At 48.4% G+C, this 27,131-nt stretch overlaps 1 protein-coding gene across 4 annotated transcripts in view; it reads left to right on the plus strand.

Annotated features, from left to right (window-relative positions):
* The window catches only part of MYRIP (myosin VIIA and Rab interacting protein), a 217,899-nt gene that overhangs the window by 139,531 nt on the left and 51,237 nt on the right, over nt 1-27,131 (plus strand). For 3 of the 4 annotated variants that reach the window (XM_065935249.1, XM_065935248.1, XM_065935250.1), the window contains exons 4-10: nt 20-156; nt 6,735-6,815; nt 10,618-10,715; nt 10,940-11,020; nt 12,041-12,184; nt 20,146-20,293; nt 22,042-22,670. In XM_065935249.1, the coding sequence (XP_065791321.1) occupies nt 20-156; nt 6,735-6,815; nt 10,618-10,715; nt 10,940-11,020; nt 12,041-12,184; nt 20,146-20,293; nt 22,042-22,670 (1,318 nt within the window). The remainder of the gene's footprint in view (nt 1-19; nt 157-6,734; nt 6,816-10,617; nt 10,716-10,939; nt 11,021-12,040; nt 12,185-20,145; nt 20,294-22,041; nt 22,671-27,131) is intronic. The other variant, XM_065935251.1, reaches the window with a different exon arrangement.

Consider the following 27,131-nt stretch of genomic DNA (forward strand, 5'->3'; position numbering starts at 1 on the left):
ACTTCTGTGTTGTCCTCAGGGTTCTCAGGACCCAGTCTCTGGAATGGTTCTACAATAACGTGAAGAGTCGCTTCAAACGCTTTGGCAGCGCCAAGGTCTTGAAGAACTTGTACAGGAAACATCGGTTGGAGACCGGGGTCTGCCTTGACACCGTGGGTACGCTGGCGGCCTGCCACCCTGGGGGTCCTTGGGGGGCTGGGGGGATAGAAGGAGGCCTGGCCTGGAGGTCCCATACACTATCACCTACCCACTTGGGACACAGAAAGTGGCTTAAATACTTGACTGTAGTAAGGAGCGGAAATACAAGGGCATATACCAAAGATTCTGAGTTTTTAAAAAAATATTTATTTGTTTGACTGTGTCGGACTTAGTTGTGGCATGCTTTCAGCACTCAAGCTCCAGAGCACAAGGACATATAGTTCAGGCACACAGTCTTCATTCCCCAACCAGTATTGAACCCATGTACCCTGCATTGGAAGGTGGATTCTTTTTTTAATTAATTAATTTAAATTGGAGGATCATTACTTTACAATATTGTGATGGTTTGGAAGGCTGATTCTTAATCACTGGACCATCAGGGAAGTCCCATAGTTTCTAAGTTTTAAGTCCTGTGATTCTGGCATCTCCACTGGGCTGGCTTTGTTAGCAGTTGGGAGAACCAAAGTGTTTCTGCATACTGTGGACATTTGAATTCCAAATCCCTAGAAATGAAAGATCCCTGACCATTTCCCTCTAAAGGTTAAAACACTGGAAAGTCATCTTTGTTTGGTCATGTAGACTAGGTCTGTTCTCGGAGGATATGCACCCCACGCCCGCTTCCTTCCTACCCCAAAATTTTATACCAACCAGGCCCAGAATTTGATGTCATGGGACAGTCAGAAAAGTCTCAGCTTCCTCCCAGGAAGGAGGGACAACTTGGAAGGAAGGATAAATAGGATAAACAGACAAATAGGATTTATTTATTCCTAATAGACCAGCCAGTGGAAAGAAATGGTTGTCAGAATATGAACAGCATGTCTTCCCCAAAGAAGGCTGTTTTTTCTGTCTTGAAGCAGATTTTTCCTTAACTTTGCTGACACAGGTAAATGCTTTTTCTCCATGAGAAAGAGAGAAGAAAAATACCGCTTCCATCTCATTTGGAGCTTTTTCATCATCATTATTTTACATTGCTGTGTTGTCAGTAAAGTCTTTGGTTGTGTCTTATCTAAAAATATGAGATGAGCCACTGAGATGAGCGGGAAACAGAGTGGAAGCATTAAACATGGGGAATCATTAGGGCCTTTTGTGGCAGCTGTTAGAATCTCTGTCTTTCAAACCACTCAGGAAGCCTGTAGCTAAGACAGCAGGGCTGAAGACTTCCACATATTATTTTTAATCTTCTCTTTGCTGATTTTTCTAAAAACATTTCTCAAGGAACAAAGACCAAAAGAAAAGAAAAGCAATGAAGCTTAAAAGTAATCATGTCAACAGGTTTTCAACCCAAAGAGATATGTCAAGAAAGTTCCGGAGTTGCATTGGCTCATCATTTGCATCCCATTTTTCTTTCTTGTTCATCCTCAGGTCAACTCCATGATCTGTCTTACATGTCACCACATTCAAATCTCAAGGGTGTTCTCTACTGCTTCATGCAAAATGAGCAGAAGGGGCAGAGCCAACACATTTGGAGAATCCTATAAACAGAGCACAACTGCGATCTCTTTCTCTTTCTCCCTTGGGCCCCGCAGATGGAGCAGGGAAACGTGAATTCCAAGTGGGCCAGCCAGAGGCTTTGAAATGTTCAAGTGTTATTTTCAAAGGCAAATCATTTGCTGGGAATAACTCTGCCACTATTGAAGCAGATTTAGGTCCTGGAGCCTCTGTGATTCACCACTTCTTTCATCTGGGCCTTAATCACCCCGCTTACCACGTTGCATTCAGGGGATGGTTTACAAAGCTGCTCTCCTGCTGGACCTGGCAGAGGCTATAGCTTCTTTATCTCTGTGTTTCAAAAGTGTGGTCCGGTGGCTGATACCTTTTAGGTCCTCAGTATTGCACAATTCAGGCTTGAAAGCACTTTGTAGGTACCAGGACACTTCACAGAAGTACTGGAATCAGTTTCTTTGATTTGATCTGTATCTCCATTTAAACTAAGATTTCCTTTTGATCAACATGAAGACAAGCAGGCAGGAGATAGTTTATGAGACGGTACTGAAATCTGTAAAGTTGTGATCATAAAACAGTGAGGTTGGTTCTACCTACCACTTAGAAAATTGAGTTACATATATCTCAAGTTTGGAGAAATCTCCCAGTGTGTGAGTGGCTTCCTGGTTATATTAAATGACTGTGGAGTCATCAGCATTAGCTCCTACCTACCACCCAACACCTTAATGTGGTTGTCATCTGCCATCCTCAAGCCTGACTACACTTTAGAATCACCTCAGGAACTGAAAAAAAAACTCACAGCACCAGAGTCATTTTCCACCCCCAGCCAATTACTTCCAAATCTCTGGAGGTGGGCCCAGCACAGATATTTTTTAAAAAGCTCTCCAGGTTATTTTAAGATGCAGCCAAGACTTGAGAACCTCAGCTGGCGGTTCTGAATAAGATGTTTCCATCTTCGACTCCACCTGAGGGTATTTAGAATATTGATTGTCAGAACATAATCTACAGGGTGCAAGACCAGTGCTCTGTTCCAGGACTCTCAGCAGAAAATTCCTTTTATCTATGGAATAGCTCCACTGCATGGACCAGTGTGCTGCTGCTGCTGCTGAGTCGCTTCAGTCGTGTCCGGCTTTGTGTGACCCCGTAGACGGCAGCCCACCAGCCTCCTCCATCCCTGGGATTCTCCAGGCAAGAATACTGGAGTGGGCTGCCATTTCCTTCTCAATGCATGAAAGTGAAAAGTGAAAGGGAAGTCACTGAGTCGCGTCCGACTCTTAGCGACCCCATGAATTGCAGCCTACCAGGCTCCTCCATCCATGGGATTTTCCAGGCAAGAGTACTGGAGTGGGGTGCCATTGCCTTCTCCGATGAACCAATGTAGTTTGCCATAAAACCAATCAGTCCATTGAAAATTCATTGAGTTCACAGAATCTTACGGATCACCCATCATATGCACCCTTGCATGACCATCTGTCGCAAGCCCTAGTGACCAGATTAGGCCTAACTGATGACACATTTGTTTTATCAGATAAATCCTACTTGTATTCATTCCTTCAGTAAACATTTTTAGAGGGCCGAAAGGTATGTGGGACCTTAGCTCTCCAACCAGGGATGAAACCTGAGCCCTCTACATTGAAAGCATGGAGTCTTAATCACTGGACCTCCAAGGAAGTCCAGTAAACTTTTAGTGAGTGCCTGGTTTAAAACCTGGGGGTGACAAGATGGGCAAAACCTGTCCATCTCAGAGCCAACTTTGCAGTGGAGAAGTCAGAGAAATAAGCAAATAGATTTATAAAAAATATAATGTCCAATGGGAATGCGTGCTCAATGTGATTTATCTGATAGATTAATCATGACTTTTTTTAAGTTTTTTTTTAATGTGGACCATTTTTAAAGTCTTTATCGAATTTGCTAAAACACTGTTTCTGTTTTATGTTTTGGTTTTTTGGCTGTGATGCATGTGAGATCTTAGCTCCCCAACCAGGGATCAAACCCACACCCCCTGCATTGGAAGACAGTCCAATCCACTGGGCTGCCAGGGAGGTCCCTCAGCATGAAATCTTTAGCATTTATTCTTGAGAGTTCCCCAGTGGCCAACTGCACACTCTCACTGCCAAGGAGATCATGAATGCCTAAGTTCCTGCATGCCATGCAACCAAAAGGGAAAAAAAAAAAAAAAAGAACAGCTATTCTAAGATGAAAGTAGCCCTTATGAATATACTCAATCCCTAGACAATTTGATAAATATATATGTTTATTGAGTTTTTGTTGTTTAGCTGCTGAGTTGTGTCTGACACTTTGGCGGCCCCATAGCTCACCAGGCTCTTCTGTCCGTGGAATTTCCCAGGCAAGAATACTGGAGTGGGTTGCTATTTCCTCCTCCAGGGGATCTTCTTGATCCAGGAATCGAACCCACGTCTCCTGCGTCCCCTGCATTGGCAGGCGGATTCTTTACCACTGAGCCACCAGGGAAGTTCGTTTATTTAGTTTTAGATAAATAAAATGGGGAAAACAAATCCTACTTCTATTTATTAGTATGATATATCTATTTTTGATATGGTTCTGGGAAGGGTCTATGACATCCTTCACCTGGGATTTGAGTGACAAACACTGACTTTTACAAACACTGAACTGTGTGAAGTCAGAGGTTCCTCCGGCTCACGGAAGCTCTGACTTGGTGCCTGGCTGCCGCTCTCAGTTTCCAGAACAGTTCAGTCGCTTTCTGCTCTGGGAAAAACCCCATCATCCTAAACTACGCACAGAAGCTCCCATCTATGACTGTAAAGGGACCCAGGGAGAGTCGTGCGAGAAGGTTTATAATAATGCAAAATCAGAGCCTGGCCTGGTTGGTGCAGGCTCCCAAGGATGCTTTCAGATCTCCCTCTTCCTCACACTCCCCACCACCCTCCGTGTTGTCTCGGGACACAGCCTCACCGCCTCCTTCACGGGGCAGACCGTGTACACCTCCACATCTAACTCTGTCACTTTCCACGAGGGGCTCAAGGTCCCTCAGCCCTTCCATCTTGCCTTTCAGCCCCTCCCTTAACTGGTTCCTCCCTATTGATCTGAGATCACGCCAGTCTCTCCTGTCTCCTAAGCCCTTCCTGGACTGCACATTCTCCTCTGCTTCCACCCTGCCACTCTCTTTCTCATCACAGGGACACTCCAGAGGGCAGGCTGCACTCCCCACTTCCTCTCTAGACACCCACCCTCCCCCTCTTCCAAGCTGTCCTCCACACAGCAGCCGGCGTGCGCCTTTAGAAGCATACACCTGGCCAGATCATCCCTCTGAGGCCTTCACTGGCTTCAGGTGGCTTCAAGTTGGGACAAAGATCAGAACACTGCAAGGTCTGCCCCCAACCCGTCTCACCCCAGGCTGTCACAGAGCCTCTGCTTTAGGTCCCGGGTGCACCCTGCTGTCCCTACTGCCTGTCCCCATGCAAGCTGCATGCTCTGCCCCGGAACTCCTTCCCACCCCCACACCCCTTTGCCTGGTCACTCACCATCTAGGTCAATCTTCCCCACTGAACACTCGCCCTATTCTGTGAACCACCCAGGCACAGCATTCACCATATCTATAGCTTTCTATTTATTTATATAAATCTTTGGTTATTGAATTCTCATCCACCACACTGACAAGTTGTCGGGGCAGCGAGATCTTCTGGCTTTGCTCACCAATCACTCTAACATCCAGCCCAGGGCCAAGCATCTACTAGGTCCCCATGGAATATTTGCTTGATGAATGAATGGATGCCAGATGCAGCCAAGCCAAAGTGAAATATTTGCACTTAGCTGTGTAGTCTGAGAACTGAGGTGATGACTTACCCTAAAGGCTTATTTTATAAATGAGGAGATAGAGACATAGGCAGATAAAGTCACTTCCTACAGTCACAGAGCTAGAGTAAGTAACTTCGGGTCTTTTGAAAGGTTGGTCAGAAAACACAAATACAGACAATGGTACATGGTCAGACAGAGTCACTGCGGCAGGCACACACTAATGTCGTGTCTCATAAAGGTCACATCCCACTGGCCCCGCGGCGGGAACCTACGGCAGTCACCCTCAGAGTTTCCACACCAGAGCCCCTTGCAGCCCATCCAGGGAAGCGCAGGCTCTATTATTTGTATCAAAGGTCTACTGCTTAGTTTGACTTGGAATCAGTAGCATTTCCCCCTTTTGAGCTAAGACATGTAGACCCACGTTTATTCTCTTGCTTCTGTCAGTGTTTTCCACCAGCATCCAATTCAAGAATTTTTCTTGAGCTCCTGCTATCACCATGCTGCCGTGGGCACTGGGAATACAATATAGTAATTTTAAAAGGAAAGAGCCATGACACACACCTCACACCTTCAAAGATCTCATTTGATGAGTTAATGCGTGAATACAGATGGTAAACCCCCAACTGAAAAAGGGCTTAGCCAACTGCACTTTCCAGCCTGGAACTAAGGCACTAGGGTGTGCATTCAACTGACCGGAGACCAGAGAAGAGGCAGTAGGCCTTAAAAGATCAAATGCTGAGGCTTACTTTGTTTTGCTCTGGGTTTGTTTCCCCGAACTGCTAATGACAGTTAATTCACTGGCTAAAGGCAACTGTTTGGATTGATGCCATGAACAGTAGCTAAAGACCAGGCATTCAGTGTCTCATCACTCATCACGAGGAGAATTCTGTCATTATCACAGCTTTTCTAGTAAGGAGACCAAGTGTTTGAGTGGTTAAGTAACTTGATCAAGGTTACACAACTAGTCACTTGCAGATCCAGGAAATGACCTCATAGCTCTCAGACTTCAATCTTTTGTTCCATGTTTGATTCCATGCTACCTCCAAAGAAGGCTCTGGAAGAAAGTTGGGGGTGGAAGCGATGCTACATGAGGAATTAATATGAGCAAGAAAAAATGTGACTGGTCAAAATCTGTAGCTTATTGTGGAACCCAGTAATTCCCTAAATTCATTGCCTAAAAACCCAGGAATTCCCTAAACCTATTTGCAAGGCAAATAATCAAAGTGGGTAATGGTGGTCTGCCAATTTAGTAGCACGGTGCGCCAGGCTCACTGAACACCTTGGATAATCTTACATCCTCTCTCTCTCTCTCTCAGGAGGAAACTTTTTTGAGGCAAACCTGGAGAATGAAGGAAGTGTTTCAGGCAGTGACTCAACCTTTTATAGGCAGTCAGAAGGTAAGGTTGCTTATGGGTTTACACCTAATGGGAGGTTGGAGGACTGGAAACTCCTTCAGATCGTTAGGTCCCTCATTGCATTGGGACCACTGATGGAACTCTGTTATTGTGTATGAACATCTCCCTGGGTCTTCTTTAATTGCCATTTGTGTGAATGCATCATCAAAATAGTTGAATATATCTAAGGTGTAACCTAGAGAAGTGCATTCATTCCCTACCAACCACTAGATACTTAATGATCAACTAGTGTGTGTTTCGGGCTTCTCTGGTGGCCCAGACAGTAAAGAATCTGCCTGCGATACAAGAGACCTGAGTTCAGTCCCTGGGTTGGGAAGATCCTCTGGAGAAGGGAGTGGCAACCCACCCCAATATTCTTGCCTGGAGAATTCCATGAACAGAGGAGGCTGGCTGGCTACAGTCTATGGGGGTTGCAGAGTTGGACAGGACTGAGCAACTTTCACTTCACTTTTAGAGTATAGGTTTTTCTGGAGTTAGAATATAACAATCAACAAACTCACTTGTGCAATTCATATTGAAATATTCTTAGAAAGAACATACCATTTATGGATTGACTTTGACTTTTTATACCAATATAATTGTTCCTTTAGAACAGAGATCAAAAGCAAAACAAACTGCTAATTACAAATAGAACCTCCTCCAACACTGCACTCCTTCCCTGAAGTGCTGGGTGTTGGAACAGGTGCTTCCTAGTCCCCCTGGTTCTCTGTTGCCCCCATAACTTCTGCACTCACCCTGTTCTCTCCTTAGACACCTTCGCATGAAAGTCTTGTCCTCTCTCATCCTTCCTGCTTGAATTTTCTCTCTGGGTTGACACGTGACCAAGGTGCACCTCCGTCTGAACGCCTAGCTCTCACTTCAGCCCCAGAGTTCTAGACTCAGAGTTCTGATGCTTGACCATCAGGAGCTGTAGCTCCTCCAGGGATCCTGAGTAGCTGTAGCCCCTCAGCGTGTCCTAATCAAGCTCCTCAGCCACTTAAGTCCACCATCAAGACTTAACCTTTCCCTCAATCCCTCTCCCCACTTCCACCCAGTCTCCCAAGTTCCTATCGGTTCTGTTTGCAACCCTGTTCTTTTCTTTCTATTCCAATAGAAATTTTCTTTCTCTTTCCAATAGAAAATTGCACTTTTCCTTTCCAATAGAAAGTTCTTTTCTTTTTCTATTCTATTCTATGGCCTGAGCACCTTCCTGCTCTTAACATTCCTATATTAATTTCAGTGCCCATTTAAATCAGCCAGGGTTCTCCAGAGTAACAAAACCAATAGGATATGTACACATAACACACATGCACACATGCAAAGGAGTTCATTTCAAGGACTTGGGTCACACAGTTTTGGGGCCTGGCAAGCCCAAAATCTATAGAATAGGTCAGCAGGCTAGAAACTCTTTAGGAATTGATCCTCAAGTCTTAAGGCAGGATTTCTTCTCTGGGAAACCTCTGTTTTTGCTCTTAAGGCCTTTCAAGTGATGGGATGGGACCTACTGATATTTTCAAGGGTAACATCCTTTACCCAAAGTCAACTAACCACAAGTAACCACAATGTGAACCACACCTACAGAAACCTTCACAGCCACACCTGGGTTAGTGTTGGATTAAACAGCTGGTGCAAATGGCAGCCCACTCCAGAGTTCTTGCCTGGAGAATCCCAGGGACAGGGGAGCCTGGTGGGCTGCCATCTGTGGGGTCGCACAGAGTCGGACACGACTGAAGCGACTTAGCAGCAGCAGCTATAACTTTGACACACAAAAGTAACCATCCCTCTACCTAACTGGTCCTCTAAACTTCGGCCACTCTGCCTCTGCCCTCTTATCCTCCCTCCACACACCCCCCCCCCCCCACCAGTTATCTCTGAAGCTGACTCGAGCCTTCACTTTCGGACCAAACATCTTCAGCGCTCCACTCCACCTTGTGCCAAAGTCTTAAATGTGGCCTTCAGAGCCTTTCTGATGTCTCCACGCTCCTTCTTTCCAGGGCTCTATGGAAGCTGGTGACTGGCCCCGGTCACAGGATCTCCATGCGCTTCTTAGCTGTTACATATGTGTCTGATCACCCGATGGCTCGGAAAACCCATGAGAGTGTGGTGGTGTTTACTGGGGCATCACTAGGGCCCTCGGAGCCTAGCGCTGGGGAGGGCATGGTGCACTTTGAATCAACAAGAATTTGTAGGGCACTACTTCTGTGAAAAACACATTGCCTGGTATCTTAAAGAAGAGAGATGGGAGATACGGTGTCTGTCTCCAGGGAGCACTGAGTGTGGTGACAACTTAAATTTAATACTCTTCTGATAGAAACACCAGGGAAAGCGTGTGCTCACTCAGCCACACTTGAGGGGTGCTGAACCCTAGGCGTGTCTCTGTCAGGACACACAGCCAGCCCGCGATGTCCTCATCAGCTGCCTGGCTAGATGGCTTTGAGTTTAACTGGGTTGGTTTGGGCTTCCCAGGTGGTGCTAGTGGTAAAGAACCTGCCTGCTAATGCAGAGACATAAGAGATGCTGGTTCAATCCCTGGGTCGGGAAGATGCCCTGGAGTTTAAGGGAATGGCAACCCACTCCAGTACTCTTGCCTGGAGAATCCCACGGACAGAGGAGCCTGGCGGGCTATAGATACAGACCCCACATATAGTGGGGTCGCAAAGAGTCAGACATGACTGCAGTGACTTAGCATGCATAGCACATATGCTCGGGTTGGTTTGGGAGATTTTATTATATTTGCCAAATGCCACTTTCTGTCCTCATGTGTGTCTTCAGGAGCCTAAGAAGCTTGAATTAAGTATTTTAATTTAGGGGTTGATTAATTAATGAATTGATATATTTACACCTTATCTCATTCTACAAAGAACCCGAGGCAGCTTTCAGGAGATTTGCATGTGTTCAATAATGCATGACTAGCAGATTATAGATGGAAACAGGAGGTTGAGAAGGGGAGGAGGAGATGTAGGCAACCAGCCCCTGCAGACCTCTGATCTCATTCCTGATGTGAGTTGGGCTTCTGGGGTGAACTAAGAGGAATGATAGAAATTCTCACCTTCAAGTAAGAGGTAAAAATCTAGTACCTCCAGGAAGCAGAACTCTTCCAAGTACTTGACTCCAAAGAGAATTCTGTCACCTGTGGAAGTCCTTTGGCTTAAGGACACTTCCTTCTGTTTGTTGCCATATGCAAAAAATACATTCACTAGATACATGATAGCCTTATTTTTAAAAATCATGTTAGTTTGTATTTATCTCACTTTTGTGGTTAAAATCACAGGATTTGGAGACAGAGAGCCCTGAATTCAAATCTCAGCTCTAACAATGTTATGTGGCAGCCTGGATGGTATATGTATGGCTGAGTCCCTTCGCTGTTCATCTGCAACACAGCGTTGTTAAACCGAGATACTTGGTCTGTGACCCAGCAGGTGGTTGAGCTGGGCAAGGTCGGCCAACGCTATTGACAGTATGGGTTTAGAATCTAAAAAATTCTTTTGTGAGTATTGTATTTGAATTAAACCATGCGCACAGCCCTTAGAAGATTTCACAGTTTTCCTGCCTATCATTACAAATGATACAGAACATGCACAAAATAAAGCATCATCTCTGTCTGAGAAGGTAGATGAAGGACTGCTGTATTAAGTCCCTTCGTCCAGTCTTCTTGAAGCCACTCTGCACGTTTGGAGCTGTGTGTAGTGCCGGGCACAAGAGGACGATGGCCTAGCCTCGTCCCAGTCAGCTCATGACTTTGACACAAGGACCTTTCACTTGTCTTTGCCTTTTAGAAGTGGTCTGTGTTCTGTTTCCTGTCCAGGACACAGCATGATGGACACCTTGGCTGTCGCCCTACGCGTGGCTGAAGAGGCCATCGAGGAAGCCATCTCCAAAGCAGAAGCCTATGGGGACAGCCTGGTATGCCACCTGACCCCGTCCCACAATGTCTGTCTGGAGGGTGGTGTGGGTGGGGTCCTGGCTGCCAAGAGAAAGTGCATCTTGTGGGGACGCCATCATCATATAACCATCCTTGAATTGAGCCCACCCTCCCCCTGCATTTGTGGTCAGGACTGCCAAGAAATCGATTGCCGAGTCCCCCAAACACACCCACAGCTCACGCCCTTCCCTTCTTCCCTCTGCAGGACAAGCAGAACGAGGCCACTTACCTGCGGGACCACAAGGAGGAGCTGGCCGAGGAGCTGGCCACAACCATCCTACAGAAGGTGGGTGCGCCCGGCAACCACGCGGCGGCGGGGCCGCCCGCCGGAGCAGGGCCTTGGGTCAGCGGAAGCGCCGCCGCGGGTGCCACTGTTGTCTCGGGCGCCGTTTGTCCTGTTTCTTCTCATTTTTGCCACTGTACTCCGGGGCTGAGGCAGAGGGGGTGCATTGCCCTGCGACAACTAGGCGGTGTGAACCTGCTTGCCCTTAGGGATTGAGCCCGTGGGGGAGGAGCCAGGAACTGGGCCCAGAGACCTCTGTACAAAGGGGCTTATTAAACCCAAGCGGCCGCGCCCAACATAGCAAGCGGCGCAGACAAGCTGAAGCCTTCCTTCATGACACTTGATATCTGCCCCTCCTTAGGGCTTTCAGACCCTTCCTAAGTCAGGGTGTACAGCCGGAGACTCTGGGTTTGAGATCAGCTCCACTGTTGATGTGCTGTGTGTCCTTAACTGATGACCTCTGCGCTTAACTCTGCATCTGTAAAATAGGGGGAGTTACAGTAGGTAGCTCTGAGAGTTATTCTGAGAATTACACGAGGTAAAGCATATGTGGTGTGTCAAGCAACCCCATGGACTGCAGCCGGCCAGTCTCCTCTGTCCATGGAATCCTCTAGGCAAGAACATTGGAGTGGGTTTCTATTTCCTTCTCCAGCGGATCTTCCCGACCCAGGGATTGAACCTGCCCTCCTGCACTGCAAGCAAATTCTTTACCATCTGAACCACCAGGGAAGCCCTTGCACTATATGGTGTCAGGCACAGAGACTGGCACACAGTAGGCGCTTAATTAATAGAAAGGGTTGTCAGCATCATAAAAGGGCTACTTTTAAACTGTAAAGTGCTGTAGAATGTTCAACACTTTGGTTATGCTGTTTTATCACAAGGCGGGTCTGAAACTGGCTGGTATTCTGTTGAAGCTAAGCTCTTCCATGACTAAAAATTTCCCAAAGATGATCCCAGTTACACCACATAGCTCTGGAAGTCTCTCCAATAACGTGTCCCCTTTGTCACCTGCCTCCTCCCCAGATCATAAGGAAACAGAAGAGCAAAAGTGAGCAGCGCGTGGAAGACGAGCCGGAGTGGCCGCAGCCCCAGAGCTGCGGGGCAAAGGCAGCTGACGAGGGGACCACAGCCTCCCCGGGGGGCCCCCAAGCTTCCACCACCTTCTGGGTGAGCCCCCATGCCGCGCCGGCCCGCCCCGACAGGGACGCTGCTGTGTGCAGCCAGAACCGCTCTCCCCATAGAAATGGGGCCGCCACGCCTAGCATCTGTAGTCTGCTCATGTGCCCGCCAGACAGCGTGGAGTGGGGGCCAGGAGGCTGGTCTCTTACACGGGGAGGTGGGTTTTTACGCAGAGACCAATTTAGGAAAAATAACACTGTCAACAAGCTTTTGAAAATTCCTTCTGAAAAGAAGGAGTCTGAGCACTGAGTCCCGTGGGGAGAGTGGCTTTCTTAGGGCCATGTCTGTTCCTACAACCCGAGCACTTGCTTTCCGGAAGCTGAGAAGGACAGGGAGAGAATGACCGCTGCCTGCTGAGGTCACAGCGGCACGTGGATGGGGCATCAGGATGTGGAGAGACCTTTTTGTTCCTTCTCCCCGGTCACAAAGCACAGTGTCCATCCAGTGACCCGAGGGTTCGGGCCTGTCATGTCTGGGGAACGTCACCGAGCCCGTAAAGTCCTTTGGTGTGTGTTCCTCCATCCCCAGCGAGGGCGTGTGTGGGGAAGAGGATAGAGGCTGGGTCCTGGGTGTGGAAACTCAGCCAGAAAAGGAGCAGGACTGGCCGGCAGGACTTGTGTTCTGTCAGCTGCAGGGACCCACAGTCATAGCATGGGGCAGAGGACGAGGCAGCACATAGGTGCAATTTAAAACTGGAAAGGCAGAATAAAGAAGAATGAAATCATGCCATCTGCAGCAATGTGGATGGACCTAGAAATGATCATACTTGATGAAGTCAGTCAGACCGAGAAAGACAAATTATAGGACATCGACTATGTGTGGAACCTAAAAAAGAATACAAATGAACTAATGTGCAAAACAGGAATAGACTCACAGTCATATAAAATGAACCATGATTGCTGAAGAAGAAAGGGAAGCTTGGCAGTGTGTGTGGGGAGGTGGGAGATAAATTAGGAGTATGGAATTAACAGATACACACCACTATATATGAAATAACATATAAACTACAAGGATTTAGTGTGTAAGGAACTATATTCAATATCTTATAATAACCTCTAACAGAAAATAATCTGAAAAACTACATATATGTAACTGAATCACTTTGCGGTACACTTGAAACTAATACAATACTGTAAATCATGTCCAACTCTTTGCGACCCTATGGACGATAGCCCACCAGCCTCCTCTGTCCATGGGATTTCCCAGGCAAGGATACTGGAGTGGGTTGCCATTTCCTCCTCCAGGGGATCATCCCTACCCAGGGATCGAACTCTCATCTCCTGCATTGGCAGCAGGGTTCTTTACCACTAGCACCACCTGTGAAATGCCATTGCATCAACTGTACATAAAAAAAAAAAACAAAACTGGACAGGCAGACAGGAAAATCACCCCATCACATTATTTCTTTGACTCTCCACCAAAAGGTACAGGTATTATTGGGCCCATTTTATAGGTGAAGAAGCTGAAGCTTAAGCTATAGGATAATTTGCCTAAGCTCCCATAGCTAGTTATCAGTGGGGTTGAGAGTTGAATGCCTTTTTCCTGCTCCATAGCTTTTGATGTGGCTTCTTCCTGTAAACAATGAGATCCATGGACTCGATCCCTAAGGCCCCTTTCATCCCAGAGATTCCAGGTCTGCACTGTTCAATATGGTGGCCATAAGACACAAGTGACAGTTTAAAGCTAAATTCATTAAAATTACATTTATAATCCAGTTCTTCAGTCACACTGGCCATATTTGAGGTCCTCCCTAGCCCCTGGAGCCAGTGGCTACTTTATAAATTGGACAGTGCGGTTACAGACCATTTCCACCCTCCCTGAAAGTCTTCTGACACAGCTCTGGTCTAGGGAGCAAGATAAACAGAAGGAGAAGCAAGGAGAGACAGAGGGCAGAAAAAGTGGAAGTGCTTTAGGACACAGGCCAGAACCTGGATATGAAAGAGCAGGCCAAGCCTTGGATCTTGAGGACTTCGAGGCAGGTGGCTCTCCCACTTTCCCACGAGCCGTCCTCACCCTGGACTCTCATCTTCATCACCTGTTGGCGCCCCATTCAGGGGCGCTGACTCACGGGGTCTGAGGCAGAACCTGGGCATCTGTGAAAGTGAAAGTCACTCAGTCCTGTCCGACTCTTTGTGACCCCGTGGACTGTAGCCTGCCAGGCTCCTCTGTCCACGGGGATTCTCCAGGCAAAGATACTGGAGTGGGTTAGCCGTTTCCTTCTCCAGGAGATCTTCCCCACCCAAGAATTGAACTGCATTGCAGGCAGACTCTTTACCAGCTGAACTACCAAGGAACAATGACCCAAAGCTGGTGGGGGGCGGGGCACAGGCTGGGGGCTGAAAGATGGCCTTTTCGTGGCATCTTGAGGAGGGCCCCGGACCTGCAGACCCTGGAGGGCCCTGGACCACTGGCCTCCTGAGAGTGCTCCCTCCTGTGTCTCAATCCTCCAGGGATGTGGATACTCTGCCTCCGGGGGTAACCATGCAGAACCCCATAACCCTGTAGGACTCTGTCCTTGGGCTTAACTGCAAAACCCAAGCTTAATCCATCTCCAGTCAGATAGGACTTCTCATCTGTTCTCTTGAAAGAAAATTCAGTGTGATCATCCCTCTTTTTAATTTCCTCTCTGATTGTGTGGCTCTCCGCCAGGAAGGAGGTCAGTGCAGTCTGATTTTCAAAGCCTTAAGATGCAATATCCTAACAGGCACCAGTGAGGGGCTTATCATTCATTTAGTACCCATCTCCTTGGGCGTGTGTATGTAAAAAGTCACCTCTGTATTAATGTGGTGATCCTAATGATAACAATGATGATAGCAGAGGGTGGGCATGCAATGTGCCCAGCGATTGAGGTGTGTCTCTAACTGTCTCTGTCTCTTCTCCATCCTTTTCTGTTTTCCTCAGCCAGTTCTCTTTGTGTTTTTGTCATTTTCCTCCCTCACATTTGCTCTCTCCTTTAAATGGCCATAGTACAGACCTGAAGTATTTTTCATTACTGTTACAATTATTGGATTGAATTTAATGGCTGTGCCTGACCCCAGAAATACAAAGCAAAGCTATGTCTCAGCTGTTATTCATTCGAACACTGTTGCTGACCCCTTTGCCCACAAACCCTTGATACTAAAAACTTTCACTCTCTGTTCACCTCTGATGTGGGCTCCTTGAGAGCAGAGACTATTTTGAAGCCATGATCAGTGCCCCAGGGAGTCTGCCCTGTTGGCGATGATGGTCATCATTGCAGTCATAGCAACAACATCCCATCCCAAGAGATACAAGGAGGGTGGGATGCTGCGGCCCACACAGAGGACCAGCGACTGCAGAGGAAGCTTTAACAAAAGTAACTGATGATCACCCTGTGAGTTTTGCCTAAAGCTTCAGAACCAGCTGGTTTGGATGGCACGTCCTGCTGGGCTGAGGCCTGTTAGCCAGGAGCGCGTTGTCCCCAGGCTTTCAGGAAAGGGTGTCAGGCGCAGCACCAAGAGGCCACAGCAGAGCATCAGCTTGGAGCCAGACAGACCCAAGGTCGAGCCCTGCCTCCGCCCCTCACCAACCATGTGCGTGGGCAAGTTGGTCCAAGCTGCTGCAGGTCACCTGCATGTCCCCAGCTGGACAGAGTGAGGGAATGGAGGTGTTGCCCTGGCTCGGTGGCGGAGCTTAATAAATGCTGCTATTTTGACTGATCCTTACTGAGCACTCTGTGTGCTTGGCATGGCATTGATCCCCGAAGCTTAGAATCAAAGTGTTAGTCGCTCAGTCGTGTCCAACTCAGTGTGACCCCATGGGCTGCAGCCCACCAGGCTCCTCTGTCCATGGGATTCTCCAGGTAAGAATACCGGAGTGGGTTGCCGTTTCCTCCTCCAGGGGATCTTCCCGATCCAGGGATCAAACCCGAGTCTCCAGCACTGCAGGCGAATTATTTACCTTCTGAGCCACCAGGGAAGCCCAGGAGGAGGAGCTGGCACGGGACCCCTTACCCAACACTTTCATGCCCCAAGAGTTAAGAGGCGGGGCCGGCTTGAAAGTCTCATTCCATCTTTGCAAGGCCTTGCTGTCATGATAACATTCCTGGACCCATGGGCTCCACCCACCACGCCCAGCCTCCCAGCATAGATGTGCAGACAGTGTAACTCAGGCCGGCCCTTGCTGACAAGGCCAGCCTTGTTTCTTCCAAGGACCCTAGGGTGGGTAAGAGGACGGAAAACAGACGCTGTGGGTGGGAGTGGAAGGATGGGCACAGAGTGCCCAGCCAGGATAATAAAGCAAATAAATTAACCGAGTGATCCCATCCCTTCCCAAGAGGGAGGAGGTTGAACCGACTGGCAAGTAAAAGTGTCATGGTGGCGCCATCTTCTGGGCCATATGTTTATTGCAATGAACTTGTGGCAAAGCTGGGTCTAGGTCTCAAAACTGGGGCTTTTCCACCCTGGCTGGAGACCACAGACCGGCAGTGTCCTGAGATGTGCTGGAGGCAGCTCTCCAGGGACTTTTGTGGTTGTCAGGATGTAGTTTTTTCCCCTAGTGTGAAACAGTGGCTTGCCTGAAATAGGTTATGAAAGCCTGGCATCCTTAGCTCATGAAAAACATAGATCTCATCTTCCCTGTTGGGACCAGAGAAGGACTTTTCCTGTTTTGATCTTGGCTTTTATAAGTAAGGGAGCCTTTTTGTCCTATAGAAGTGGAACCCAGCCACCTCTTACAGACACACACATACAGACATAAAATATTGTTTGAGCCACTGCAAAATGAAATACTATCATTTTCTCTCTCTTTTAAACATGTATTTTGTGATTTATAGTGTGAAGTTTTGTAGATAGAAAAATAAAGGCCAGGGTATAGAAAACAGCTCAGGGGAGGCTGCAGGAATACTGCGCCTGGCAACAGGCTATCAGCTCCTTAGAATCAGACCGAGTTATAATCCTACAAATTGAGTTACAAATGTGGGACTGAGGGTCACACCCAGAAGACTGTCTTCAAGGAGCTCACAGTCCGTGGAAGAGACGACAAGTTGGAATATGACTGTAGCAGAGACAGGAAGATCTGTGTGATTACAGGAAGAGAGGGTTCTTGCCAGTCCAAGGTGGGAGGCATGTCAAGGCTATGTCCCCCTGGGACTTCCCTGGTAGTCCAGTGGCTAAGACTCCATGCTCCCAGTGCAGGGTACATGGGTTCAATCCCTGGCCAGGGATTTAGATCCTACATGCCCCAACTAAGACATGGCACAGCCAGATTTTAAAAAGAAGGGTGTATCCCCCTGAATATATGGCAGTTTGACAGGGATGGATTTTTTTTGCTTCATTTTTAATAACTTCACCTGCCAACAGACTGTCAGCCTTGATCTCTCCTCTATGATCACCACTCATCATCTGTCAAGGATTTCCCAAAATTGTAGATGGCTCCCTGAATACCCAGAGCTGTTCAGGGCACTAGACAGGATCAGTGCTTTCCATGCCCTTGGAATGATGGAACTGACCCTGGGCCAAAAATCCACTGGACGAGTGTGTTAGCCTGGCTCTCCTCCAAGTAAGACGTTGCCCTCCATGATATGAGTGAGGATGACAGCGGGCTTCTTCTTTGTTTCTCTTGCTCCCCAGTGTCACCCAAGAAGTTAGGAAGGTCATCACCATCAACAGGCACTTCTGAAAAGCTATCCTGTGGCCTACCTCAAGTAACATCCGCTCCACAGTAAACATGCATTGATCCCCGGTTCTATACCAGTTACTGCGCCAGGAGCTGTCACCATTAACCGTCCTTTAACTGCCCTCAGTTGCTTGCAGCCTAGTGGGGACACCAGCAGAAAAACAGATGTTGCAATAGAGTGTCATATAACACAGCATTAAAGCAGCAGGACTCTCAGCCCAGCTTGAGGAACGGGGTTTCCCTCAGGCCACCGCCTGTTTGAACTGAATGCACACAGAATCTTATCCGATCAATAAGAGGGGGAGAGCTCCTCCGCGCCTGGGCTGCATTAACCTGTGACTGCTGCATCGAGGCCCGTCCTACTCTCCTCTGTAATCAAAGAGGAGTTGGGTCGTGACCCTTGGCACACAGCTTAGAGGGCTCTGTATTGGTTCTGCAGATGCATCTTCCTCCTGGATCGGCCTCAGGGTCTTGTGAGGGAAAGTAGAAGAGGCTTCTTAAGACTCTTTCGGGGCCAGAACGGGCTGCACTACCCTCTCCAGCAGAGCGTGCGGACGCCCGGTGTCGGAGGGCTGTGGGCCTGTGATTAGGGGATACTGGGCCCCAGTCCTCAGCCCTCTTTTCTCAGACTGGTTAGCCATCCTTCTGGGTGAGGCTACAGAGGGCATTGTCCTCTCCCCAAACCCTAGTCATGATGCTCAGTTTTTTCACCCAGATACCCTGTGGCTGGTGTTTGCTATTCTCCTTTGTTATTCCCAAACGGCGTTTTAAAGCTCCCACTTAGTATACATTTGCTGTGCGCAGAGCAAAGCTGTGTGTGTGTGTGTGTATGCACTTAGTTGCTCACGTAGTGGTGTTCAACTCTTTGCAACCCCAAGGACTGCAGCCCGCCAGGCTCCTCTGTCCATGGGACTTCCCCAGGCAAGAGTACTGGAGTGGGTTGCCATTCCCTTATCCAGGGGAGCCTCCCAACCCAAAGATCAAGTCCGCGTCTCCTACACTGGCAGGTGGATTCTTGACCACGGCGCCACCTGGGAAGCTAGAACAAGATTAGGTTTCTGCTTCTCAGGAAATTAAGTCACTCAGTCAAGGTGTTGCACCAGAAGTGATCTTGGAGCCCAGGTACAGATAAGTCCCGAGTCCAGCCTCAGCTGCCTGGAGGCCCTGCCCACAACTCTCCAAACACGCTCCCCCTTTGCCTCCTAATCTCAGCATCTGTGGTGGGAGAGGAGGAAAGCCCATGCGTTTCTCCCCGGGGGAGAAGGCAGTAGGCCTGTTAGTGTTGATGTTGGCCAGCAGGTGGCGCCAAACTCCCTAAGGCCGAAGTCAGAGATCAATACTTTGCTTCATATCAGTCAGAGATGCTTTCTGTGGCTTGGCCCTTTCCTTCCTCCATTTCACCCATATAAAAAGAGCAAAGTAAATCCCCAAGAGAAGAGAATTCTCTCATTAAATGACAATGGAAAAATTTGGTCTCTTTCTGTTTGATGAAATTCCCTGTATAGAACATGGGAGCTACAAATTCTCGAAATTACATTTGTAACATACAGAAATGATACAGTTTCTTGTCAGTCATTTCTACCACTTGTCCTTAGGTAGAGTTTATTTTAACTAAATGGGAATGTGTTGCAGAGTCTCTGGGATTGTGGACTGACCATCTTGGCTCATTTATCTATCTCAGCAATTACATTGTACTACAATTTTCTACTTACACTCCTGCAATGCTCAGGTTTGGAGGTCTCTGAAGGGAATTTGCTCTTATTTTCATCACACACAATTGGCCCTAAGAAATCTCAGCTGGAAGAATGACTGGGTAAGTAGGAGCCTTGTAAGAACCAGCTCTGTTGGATTCTGCTACATCTCTGATGCTTTCTGGGAGGCCTGGCCACTTGCAGTGGAATAAATGGGGAACCACTTGTGTCATTATATGGCATGATGTAGCATCCCTGGTGGCTGAGACAATAAAGAATCTGCTTGCAATGCAGGAGACCTGGGTTCGATCCCTGGGTCAGAAAAGATCCCCTTGAGAAGGACCTGGCTACCCACTCCAGTATTCTTGCCTGGAGAATTCCATGGACAGAGAAGCCTGGCGGGCTACAGTCCACGGGATCACAAAGAGACAGACACGACTGAGCAGTTAATCATTTCCCAGCAGGATGCACTGATTTGAAGCTTCGTTCTGAACCTCAAGATGAGAAAAGCCATTACCGTCAGCTGCGTCATCTCCATGCGGTGGGGTGCCTGCGGATCGGAAGGCAGTCCCCCTGGGAACTGTGCCTGACGAGGTCACCCCTCCCCCTCTTTTCTTTGCACAGCGGTCACAGTCTGCATTCTCACTCAGCAGAGGAGATGCCCTGAGGACCCCTTCGCTGGAGGCTGCATCAAGGCAGCCAAGGGGCCAGCAGCCGAGGGAGGAGGAGGCGTTGCCCAGCTGGAAGAGCGTGGACAGGCTGGACCAGACAAGTAACTGTTCTGCGGGGTTCAGAAATGCTGTCGGGAGGCTGCTCAGCCCCTCCTACCATCAGTCTGAGTGGGGGGCGTGCCCATCTGGGACAGCTGGGCCATCAGGTCACGGGGTCTCTCGCACAGCACACTGTATATAAGGCGGGCATGCTTCCCATGTGGGCGGTTTGCTTGCTGAGACCTGCGAACCAGTGGGGAGGTGGGTTCAGATCACTTGGCTGCACAGCCCCGCTTCAGCTGCCTGTTGTGTGTGGACAGGAGCAGGCGTCTTATTAGATGTAGGCCAGGGACACCAGGGCTTCCCAGATAGCTCAGCTGGTAAAGAATCCACCTGCAATGCAGGAGACCCCGGTTCAATTCCTGGGTCGGGAAGATCCACCGGAGAAGGGAAAGGCTACCCACTCTAGTATTCTGGCCTGGAGAATTCCATGGACTGTCTAGTCCATGGGGTCACAAAGAGTCGGACACAACTGAGACACTTTCACTTTCACAGGAACACCAATCCAGCCTAGCAGGCATTCATTTCAGTGTTCAAGCTAATGTGACCCAAGCGTCAGGACTCTTCAACTATGCATGTTAACAAGTGTCTCCACAGTAAAAATAACAAAGAAAGAGCATTTCAAAATTTAGAGTAAGAAACTGACCAACTTAGGAGGTTTTATAAGCACTTCTAGCAGACAGCCCATTTCACAAAACAGTTCCTGCTGGGTTAGGAGCATTCCAAATAAATTTGCAAAGGATCTTGGTTTTCAAAACATGTTTTGTGCATAAATTTCTCTAAACTAAGGCACCTATGTGTAGTTTTCTCATTGTATAGAAACAAAAACTTAGCTCGACAACACCACACACAAAAAAGATTTCATACTCGGCTCAAAACTCCGTGCACCTCTCAGGATGGAGCCTTAAAGAATAGAAAGCACTTGTGTAGAAAACAGCTGGTTTTTCTGAGGACCACTCGGTCCTTGACATTCCAAGCTGTCCAGACTAACCCCAGAGGTCTTGAAAGATGTCTGATCTGTTTCGCAGGAAGCAGGTTACTCCTTGGGGGAACTGCTCTATCTCAGCAGAGCAGAAGTGTAGAACAGAGGAGGTACAGAGGTCATCCCAGAAGGTCAATGTCCTTGGACTATTTTCAGAAGTTCTGTTTATGCCTCCGGGAAAGGGCCGTCTCTGGGGCCTGTTGGGCCACGGCTGAGGTCAACTGTAGGGACACTGAGTAAACCCACCTTCAGTCTTCAGTCTGGACAGCGCCTTCGACACATTCATATCCCCCCAGACACACTCTCACTTCCCAGACCTTGACTGAGCGTCTGCCGTATACACGTGCTCAGTGCGGGGAAATAAAGATCTGAGGACAGTCCCTGCTCTTGAGTTTCTCGGTGTGAGCTGGAGGTGGGTTTACTCAGCCCAAAGCATCCCTACAGTTGACTTCCCAGCCTCCGCTCTTTCCTCCGCACGCACGAGCTGTCTTGGGACAGGATGACTGAGACCCAGCCCCTGCCGCAGGGCCCCTGTCACCAGGGAGGAGGGCCCAGCCCTGTGCGTGGTCAGCCAGAAGCCAGGATGGATACTGGAGGGAACCAGAAAGGCTGTCACAGCAACTCAGGGAAGGAGGAGCCCACGGCTGGGCGGGGAGGCCAGAAAGAGCTCTAGGAAGAGGGGGGCAGAGGACGAGGGCTGTCTGAGGGGCCCCTCGCTCTGAGGCGCTGACGGTCCCTCTCTGGCTTCTCTCTCCCTCCTGCCCACAGTTGTGGCCCCAGTTCTGCAGAGCCCCGATGGGAATTGGATGGCCCTGAAGGATGGGGCTCTGCCCCCAACCCGCCTGCTGACCAAACCTAAGAGCGGCACGTTTCAGGCCCTGGAAGCAGCCTCCAGTGTGGCATCCGCCTACGATGAGCTAGGCTCCGACAGCGAGGAGGACTTTGACTGGAGGGAGGCCTTGAGCACGCTGTGCCTGCAGCCCCGGGCTCTGCCCAGGGAACCCCAGACTCAGCCCGCACAGGTTCTGGGCTCAGACCAAGGCCCCTCTGCCTCCTCTGGGCCCTCGCCCAACCCTGAGGCCATGTGGTCCGACTCGGAGACCTCCTCTGTGGGCTCATCCCGGGAAGCTGGGCACCGGACCAGGCTGTCCTGGTTGCAGAGGAAGGCCCCCCGGAACCCCGCAGCCGAGAAGATGCGCCTACAGGGAGAGCTGGATGTGAACTTCAACCTTCAGGCAGCTGGCAGGGAGACCTCAGACAGCAGCGAGCCTGAGGAGGCCCCCCACGCCGCAGATCGGAGGGCCCGAAGGTGGAGGAGGGCCCGGGGGGGCTCCGAGGAGCTAAGCAAGGAATTGCCTTCCCCCAGTGGCCATCCCCCGGAGCTGGACACACATCAGGTAATATAGCGGGGTGCACATATGCACCCACTCATTTTTAAGTAGGCTGAGCCCCTCTCCAAGCAAGAGTGGCATGGAGAATCCTCGATTCTGAACCCACAAATCCAGGTTCTTATCTTGGTTTTGCCTCTGACACAGGTCACAACTCTCGGAGGCGTACCCTCCTCTCTGGAGATGAGAGCTTAGGGTTCAAAGTGGGCTTGCAAAGTGTGGCCCCCAGACCAGCCGCAACCATAGCACCTAGGAACTTATTAGAAATGCAGATCCTTGGGCCCTGCCCCAGAGCTGCTGAATCCAACATTCTGGGGATGGAGCCCAAGCTGTCTTGGTGATTCTGCTGTGCATTAAAGTCTGAGGACCCCTGGCATGGAGTTAAGGGGATGGGGTCTAGAATCAGCCTGCCTGTGTTCACATCCAGCCATGTGACTTTGGACAAGGCATCCTCTTAGGTCTCAGTTTCCTCATCTGTCAAACGGGGATAATATTAGAACCCACTTCAGAGGATGGTTGTGATGAGTGGAGAAGATAACTTGTAAAGAGCTGAGCTCTCTCCTAGAACACAAACAAGGGCACAGTCAATGTTGTTTCGATCTCATAACTGAGGGCGCAGTTTACTAACATTCTGTGATTCCTGGTTCCCATCACAAGCCATCTCAAGAGTCCTCAGAGCCTCCTCCCTCGTGGTTTAGCTCATGAACCCCCTTAGAGAATCTGATTAAAGCTACAGAATCTCTCCCTAGAAAAACACTTCTCTATACACACACACTCACTCCCTCTCTCTCTCCCTTTACTGACAGTGTCAGGTAGGTCATGGACTCCCATCCAGATTAACTTTATATTCTCTGAATACACCCTGCTCATGCCCAGCTCTGGATCTATGATCATGCTATGACCTTGCCCTCACCTCTCACATCCATGGTGATCTCTTCCACAGTGATCACCATGGACTGAGTATTACACTCTGTGATGCCAACTCAGGCCTTCCCATAGCGATATTTTCTGAACTCTAAAGTGACACAAGTGAAGCCCGGAAAGTTCAAATGCCCTTTTGAACCGTTTGAAACTGCAAGCCTGTGGAAGATCTAGTCAGGTTGCCTCTGTCTTCTGTAGGCCCATCATCATTGCCACTCACATTACTATCAACGTGACGTTTTAGGCTCCTGGGGAAACCACACCCACTTTCTGAACATCGTTGCATCTCCCACTAGCTACCGTGTCCTACATTCTCAGTTTGGGTTCCATAAAAAGCAGGTCTGGAATTAAAATTTTGGTTGTAGAGTTTGAGAGAAGCAATCCCAGGAAACCCAAGAGTGAAACCAAGAAATGAGAAAGGCCAGTGAAGATACAACATAGGCCACTGGGGCTCCATCCCACCAGGGACCCGCTGAGAAGCTATGTGGGTCACAGCTCAGAATTCTCCCCCTAGAAGATAGGCAGCACTTACCCAGTCTCCTATCTCCCACTGGTAGAAAGAGGTCCACCTAGGGTGGACATAAACTTTATACACAGGTTTGCATGAATGGTGTCTGAGAAACCCCTCAGATGTAGAAGACAGAGACTGGATCTGAGGTGGAAAACCATGAGTGGGTCAGAAATTGTCCCCCATGGCTGTGGGCAACTCATGTAGGTCTAGGGGGATACAGCCCAGGACATCACCATCATCTGCTACAGTAAATGTATCAGCTTCTATGAATGTGTCAGCCAGGTCCCTGATCCTGGGGCCCCCTTTAAGGTAGTCGTGACCTCAGAGGTCCTCAGGTCACAGAATTTAGCCTCAATGCTGCCTCATCTGCTAGTATATTACTTAGAAGTTTGGTCCAGGCTCTCACCTTCTCCTCTGTAAAATAAGAGCATTACAAACCTGCCATGTGAGTTTGTCGTGATCGTAAATGAAAAATTTATAAAATTCTGTTCAACTGTGATTCAGTATCATCTAGCTCAAGTGGAGACAATTTTCCAGGGACTCTGGGTGACTTGCCTCAAGGGATATTCTTGAGGGTTGTCTGCGTGATTGAAATGCAGGTATTAAATGCCACCTATCCATCACCACTAGGTGCCTGAAGTTCCCTGTTTATTCGAAGGTGACTTGTAAGTTGCCTTCTGCTGATGAGTCTTAGGAGGCATCAACAGGGCGAAGGCGCGGGCCGGGCAGAAAGGACCAGGACCGAGGCTGCCTGCCTTCCCGGCAGTATCCTCCCCTCCCCACTAGGTGGCGATGGCACCGACCTTCTGGGGACGTCAGAACCCCGGCCCTCTTCGTCCTCCCTTCTGTTCAGCTTAGGAGGGCAGCTCTCCTCTCAAAAAAGAAAAGGTATATAAATGTGTATTTTTAACTATTTGCATACTTATAAAGGCTTCCCAGATGGCATAGTGATAAAGAACCCTCCTGCTGATGCAGGAGACACAAGATACGCAGCTTCGATCCCTGAGCTGGGGAGATCCCCTGGAGGAGGGCGTGGCAACCCGCTCCAGTGTTCTTGCCTGGAGAATCCTCACGGACGGAGGAGCCTGGCGGGCTGCAGTCCACGGGGTCGCAAAGAGTCAGACACGACAAGTGACTTAGTAGGCACGCACGCATTCTTATAAATATATGCAAGTATGTAAATATGTAAATATATAAATAGCAAAGACGTTATGAAAACATACAGATATAGTCGGGCTTCCCTGGTAGCTCAGTCGATAAAGAATCTGCCTGCAGTGCAGGAGACCGGGGTTCGATCCCTGGGTTGGGAGGATCCCCTGGAGAAGGAAATGGCAAACCACTCCAGTAATCTTGCCTGGAAAATCCCACGGACAGAGGAGTCTGGCGGGCTATAGTCCATGGGGTTCCAAGAGTCAGACACAACTTAGTGACTAAACCACCACCACAGATATAGTCTGCCTTGACCACAACCCTACATCCCTGCTGTCTCCCACCGAATGCCTACAGTTGTATTTGTGCATCATGTATGTAGAGCACATTTAGAAATATTATTCTGTAAATGTATCTGTGTTTCAGCAAAATTGGCATCCTACTCCCTCTATTCTTCCACCCCTTCTTCCTAACAGTAAGTGGTGGAGAGGTCAGGGCACACAGATCTCTGCATCCCAGCGGTCCCCAGGGGGGAGTGTGGGAGTGGGAGCAATTTGTCCAGGACGCAAGCAATATGGAAGCATTGCCTGATGAGAATTTTAAAACAACAATAAATCGAATCCAAGTCCGCCTTTTTATTATCACCTTGCACCAGGCACAGGCAATTCTAAGTCATGCTGATGATAAAAGAACTTTACCAGTGTTGCTCCAAACATCCCACCCAACCCCCTCAGTTCCCCAGTGTTCCAAGGAGGGGAGGAACCCACAATCAATAGTTTCTATAATGATGGATATTCAAGACTTTTTCAGTGTTTGGTGTTTTCAACAATACCGCAGAAAGTACCAGTGTGCAAACCTCTTTATCCAAGGACAGGAGCAGACTTGCTGACTTGAGGTATAAATGGATCTTTAATTTTAATGAGTACTCCCCAAATTAAACTCTCCAAACCTCACAGCAGTCTGCACAGCCTTGCGCTGTGGAGCGCATTTTCTCATACTGTCAACAATACTTGGTGGTGTCAGTCTGTTACATCGTTGCCAACTTTATGTGAGTGAAAAAAAAATTATATTTCTTTTTAGTTGACATAGTTACTACTGAAATTGAATATTTTTTCCTATATTTACAGCTATTTGCATTTTTTTTCTTCTGTGAAAGACACATTTGTATGTTTCTTCTATTATTTTGTCAGACTTTTTCTTCTTGGTTTTTAGAAATTAGTTTTATTTTCTAATTACAGCTTAGTTCTTTGGTGGTCACACACTGAAAATACTCTCCCCTTGTCTATCACTTTCTCCTTAACTTTAAGTATATTTACATGCAAAACATTTTGTTACTAATAATCAGTTATTTTCATTTCCTTTAAACTTTGTGTCCTGGTTGAGAAAGTTTTAAATCTCCAAGGTTTTAAGAATGCTTTCCTGTTTTTTTAAAAACTTTATAGTTTTATATTTTACATTTAGCTCTTTAGTCCATCTGTACTTTACTTTGGGGGATAATGGGAGGTAAGAAGTGCTTCTCCGGTGACTCAGTGGTAAAGAATCTGCCTGCAATGCGGGACACTCAAGAAACGTGGGTTTGATCCTTGGGTTGGGAAGATTCCAACATGGAAGTGCCATGTTGGAATGTCACAACATGTCAGCCCACTCCAGTATTTTTGCCTGAAAAATCCCAGAGGAGCCTGGCAGGCTACAGTCCAAAGGGTCACAAAAGAGTTGGACATGACTAAACACAGCACACACACAGCATGAGGTAAGATGGAATGTTGTTATTTGTCATCAAATCGTTATTGAATAATTAAACTTATATCTGCAGGAGACTATGAGCAGTTTTCTGAGCCATGGAAGCCATGTTAGAATCATAAATCCATTCCTTAAAAGATGCTGCTCCG

Source organism: Muntiacus reevesi, chromosome 4 (genome assembly GCF_963930625.1).
Source record: "Muntiacus reevesi chromosome 4, mMunRee1.1, whole genome shotgun sequence".
Taxonomy (NCBI): domain Eukaryota; kingdom Metazoa; phylum Chordata; class Mammalia; order Artiodactyla; family Cervidae; genus Muntiacus; species Muntiacus reevesi.